At 42.0% G+C, this 5,000-nt stretch overlaps 2 protein-coding genes across 5 annotated transcripts in view; one reads left to right on the plus strand and one right to left on the minus strand.

The window, feature by feature from the left end:
• si:cabz01054394.5 overlaps positions 1 to 5,000 on the plus strand; it is a 263,846-nt gene that overhangs the window by 198,745 nt on the left and 60,101 nt on the right. The window lies entirely within an intron of this gene.
• zgc:175107 overlaps positions 1 to 5,000 on the minus strand; it is a 91,966-nt gene that overhangs the window by 20,943 nt on the left and 66,023 nt on the right. The window contains exon 6 of one of the 4 annotated variants that reach the window (XM_088649862.1): positions 886 to 1,394. The exons of 2 other annotated variants lie outside the window; for them this stretch is intronic. In XM_088649862.1, the coding sequence (XP_088505988.1) occupies positions 886 to 1,394 (509 nt within the window). Of the gene's footprint in view, positions 1 to 17; positions 797 to 885; positions 1,395 to 5,000 lie in introns of those variants that run through there. One more of the 4 variants, XM_087247597.2, reaches the window with a different exon arrangement.

The following is a 5,000-nucleotide window of genomic DNA, read 5'->3' on the forward strand; positions in this document are numbered from 1 at the left end:
ACTGGTCGCTCACTTACCAAATCTGTAGAGACAGGACAATCACCAGCAACTAGAGCCGCGTCTTTATTAAGAGGAGACTACAAGCGAATCCGGATCTCAGCGTTTGCAGATGAGAACAGCTCTCAGGTAAACAATAATCCTCCTTAGACACGTAAGTTATTGTTGTCGAGCGTCGCGTACACTGTTAATCCACACGTGACTCCAGCTGCGCTCTCACAGAGAGAAAATGAAAACAAAACTGCAGCAAACTATAAAAGCAACACTTCACGCTTGTTTTGCCAACACAACGTGGCGTCTCTGTCGTGTAAACACTCTGACAGTAATGAATATTAATGAAGTTGCACAATAGAGCGCGCTGATTGGTTTGAACCAAGCTTTACTCGTGCATTAATGCATCACACTGTAAGACGTAATAAGACTCACTCTGGCACAGACGTCCAGTCTGCACGCTGGAATACACGCTATTATGTCATGACCGTGACGCAGCTTCAAAAATTCGTTTCAAACCGGAAGTACGAATTTGCTTGAAATAACGCAAAAACAACCAATTTACACTTTTTAGTGAAATATAGGTGTCCTAATAATGTTTTTAGCAGTGTGGGACACAAATACGACTGTCAACAGCTCAAAACATGTGTTTTGGTGTTTCGTGACCCTTTAAGGTGAAAGTCATCATAATCTGCGTAGAACAGACACAGCGCCCAGCCCAACTTTGAGAATAGATTAATGGCGATATATTTTTTTTAAATCGTGAGATAAGAGTCTCACAAATGCGCACGCGCACACATCTATATCTATATCTGTTCCGTTGATAATCCCTCAGACAGATTTTTTTCTTCTTGGTCAGAGTCTTCAAATGGCTTAATGTCTCTCTGCAGACCGGCGAGAGGCTTCTCGTCAGAGTGATTCCTCATGTGTGTAACGAGACTCGCTTTGTGTGTGAAGCTCTGTCCACACTGAGAGCACGTGAACGGCTTCTCCCCAGTGTGAGTCCTCATGTGGACCGTGAGGTTTCGCTTTTGAGTGAAGCTCTTTCCACACTGCGGACAGGTGAAGGGCTTCTCTCCGGTGTGAATCCTCACGTGCGCGTTGAGGTTTCCCTTGTGCGTGAAGCACTGGCCGCACTGCGCGCAGGTGTAAGGCATGTTTCCGGTGTGAACTCTCATGTGGACGTTGAGGTTCTGGATCTGAGTGAAGCTCTTTCCACATTGCTGGCAGCTGAAGGGCTTCTCTCCGGTGTGAATCCTCATGTGGGTCTGAAGGTTTTGAATCTGGGCAAAACTCTTCCCACACTCTCTGCAGGTGTAAGGCTTTTCTCCGTTGTGCACTTTCATGTGGGGCTTCAGGCTTCGCTCTTGAACGAATCTCTTCCCGCACTGCTGGCAGCTGTAAGGCTTCTCCTCGGTGTGAACTTTCGTGTGGACTTCAAGGCTCCGCTTTGAATTGAAAGTCTGTCCGCAGTGACTGCAAATGAAGAAGCTGTCCGACTCGGTCTCCTGACTTCGGTTTTCCGATGATGTCTGCTCAGGTTTTGTGGACTCTTCTTCAGACGAGAAGAAAGGTTTTTCTTCCGTTTCATTCTGTATTTCATTCTCCTCTTTCAGCATCACCAGCTCTAAAGTGACGAATAAATAAATCAAGGAGTTAACAACTCTAAATCTCTTTCAAATATTGTTACACACTTTCAAATACTAGTTTAATAGAGTATATACCAGAGGTGGGCCATATGCGGCCCGCTGAACACTTTCATCGAGTTTTAAAAATGCTGCTTTCGAGTAACGGTTTGGTTTCAGAATTAGTAAATTAATGATGCAATACAAGTGAACGCCATGTGATGGCAGTATTGCACGCGGTACAGTTAGCGCAACCAGTAGAATTAGAACACACTCTCGAATATTAAAATGCACTCGACTGTTAATGAGTCAGGCAAAACAAAAATTGACTCTGAATGTCGTGTGTTTAAGGAAGAATGAACAACAAAATACTTCTTCACCAATATCGGACACAAAGCGGTTTGTCTAATATGTCAAGTAAGTATTGCTGTTTTTAAAGATTACAACCTAAGGGGCCGATCACACCGAACGCGCTTTATGCGCTAAGAGGCGCCTCTTTTGAATGGTTTACTAACGGCCGCAAGGTTTTTAACGGTGCGCCTCGCATTTTAACCGCCTGCTGCGCCTCGCGTTTTTGCCGTAGCAGACTCCAGACTTTGACACCCTTGCAAAGAGAGGGGACCAGGTACATCAACACTCTCCTAATAAGATGACTTGGTAAAACGAAGACTCCTCTTTCATTTTATCTCATAGTTTTAGGATTGATATGAGCATATTTATAAAAGCTCAAATGAGATTGTTGCACATTTACCTCAAATTATATTAAGTTATTTAATATAAATAAATATTAAATAAATGATTACAATAAATTATGTAAAGTTACGACACGAAGTTCGCCCAACTTTAATATGAATTTGAGGAGGAGGTGGGAAAGGGCCGTCATCGCAGTTTGCAACGATGGTTTATATATGGTGTCCTCCACCATTCAGAGGAATTTGTGGGTACGAGAGAGATCTCAAGTCGGGTGGGAGCAACTTGTGGCGACTGACTTCTTTCCTCCTCCGTGTCTCCTCTGTTGTTTTTCGCATCGGCGTCTCCACACACGCTCTTTCTTCTACGTCAATAAACCTACGTCGAAGCACCACAAAGTTATGCTGAGTTCAGACTGCGTGATTTTAGCCCCGATTTTGGCTCGACAACAGGTTTTGAGAAATCGCCGACAAATGCCTGAAATCACAGGCAAATCGCTGCTTGTGCACGTGAGTGACAATCACACAGTATGAACGATCAAAGACGCGATCTGAGAGAATCGCCGATGAGTCGCCGATGCCTGCGATATTTGGTATGCTGAATATCTGGAGCTGTCGGCGATTTAAATCATGCTGTGTGAATTGAGTTTTGACTGAAAATAACATCAGCGATCGCCCACAGCCAATGAGAGAGCGGCATTCACTTGTGTGTGTGTGTGCGTGTGTGTATACCTGCTGCAGGCCAGCGGGAGGCTGAGGGAGAAGTTAAAGGTGCTCTCTTTCGGTTTATTTTGACCCACGAAATGAAGGAAAAACCAGTGGAGGTTTGACAGGACTCAGGAGCAACCGTGTCTGTTTGACGTTTCATACAGAAAGAAATTAGTTTATTATTAACGTTGAGGAGAAATGGCTAATTCCCTTTAAACTCAGGTGAGCAAATATGTTCATGTTCTACCCCATTAAAGGCTTCTTTCTCATTATGTAGTTAAAAACAAAAGATATACTACGTGTTTTTGGCTGTGAGACGTAGTTTGGACGAAGTTGTCGGCGATTCTTCCTATTGTAAAGTCATGTAATGTGAAAGTCCCTGTCGCCGATCCATCTTGCAGTGTAAACAAAGCAGCGACGAAACGCTAGATAGTCAAGCAGTGTGAAAACATCTGTGACACGACTACTTTGAAAATCTTGCAGTCTGAACTCGGCATTAAATAACATAAAACGGACTGCCGCAATAAATCCAATCTGCCTGTTTATACAAACGTCACATTGTCACATATCTGATTTTTTCCACATATGAACAAGGCCTGAAACCCATCTCTGAATATCTGAATGCACCCGTTGTTTTTTTTGTGTTTACACGGTCATAGAACAGATCCGATCTGTGACAAATATGAGAAACAAATCGGAATTGGGTCACATTTAACTGGTAGTGTAGACGCGGCCTTTGTGAGCCAGCTGACAGCTGTTCGTTATACTCTTTTCCCCTGCACTGTCGGCCACGCTCACTCCTCCCTCTGCCCGCAGCTCCATGTCCATCTCAGAGCATTTTCTGAGGTAGACTTGGGCTGCGTCTGAAACCGCCTACTACTCAGTAGGTACTGCATTTGAATTTAAACGTACTACTCGGCCGTTAGAAAAGTACGTCCTATTCAGTATGAATGTGAAAAGTATGAATGGAATTTGGACGTACTACATCTGCCATTTTGTCATGGTCACGTGACCTACCTGCGTGAGTTGCGTCGCCTCACTTTCATTCATGAATTCTCTCACGGGGCATTATGGGATAGCACAGCATGCATGGGATGCGCACTTCAGAATCTCGCCGGAAGAAGTAAGTCATCCGGGTACTTCTCGCCTACTGATTTTCGAATTCTATGAATTCGGACGTACTACTCGACTCGCATACGGATTTTAGCGTACTGTACAGTAAGGAAGTATGCAGTTTCGGACGCAGCCTTGAACTGAAAGAAAGGGGTTTCATGGCGCTTTAAACAGGCCCTAATGAAAGCTGCGCTACCAAGTGAAAAAAAAGTGGAATTAAGAGTATTGGGAATAATTCAATTCACACTCACGGGGGAAAATACGTAAATATGTTGTGTTGTATGTATGAATATACAGTTGAAGTCAGAAATATTAGCCCCCCTTTGAATTTTTTTTCCTTTTTTTAAATATTTCCCAAATAATGTTGAACAAAGCGAGGACATTTTCACAGTATGTCTGATAATAATTTTTCTTCTGGAGAAAGTCTTATTTGTTTTATTTCGGTTAGAATAAAAGCAGTTTTTATTTTTTTAAACAACATTTTAAGGTCCAAATGATTAGCCCCTTTGAGCTATATTTTTTAGATACAGAACAAACCATCGTTATACAATAACTTGCCTAATTACCCTAACCTGTCTAGTTAACCTAATTAACCTAGTTAAGCCTTTAAACGTCACTTTAAGCTGTATAGAAGTGTCTTGAAGAATATCTAGTCTAATATTATTTACTGTCATCATGACAGAGATAAAATAACTCAGTTATTAGAGATGAGTTATTAAAACTATTATGATTAGAAATGTGTTGAAGAAATCTGCTCTCTATTAAACAGAAATTAGGAAAAAAATAAACAGGGGGGCTAATAATTCTGACTTCAACTGTATGTATGTATGCATATATATATATATATATATATATATATATATATATATATATATAT

This window comes from Danio rerio, chromosome 4 (assembly GCF_052040795.2).
Source record: "Danio rerio strain M-AB ecotype USA chromosome 4, GRCz13ab, whole genome shotgun sequence".
NCBI lineage: Eukaryota > Metazoa > Chordata > Actinopteri > Cypriniformes > Danionidae > Danio > Danio rerio.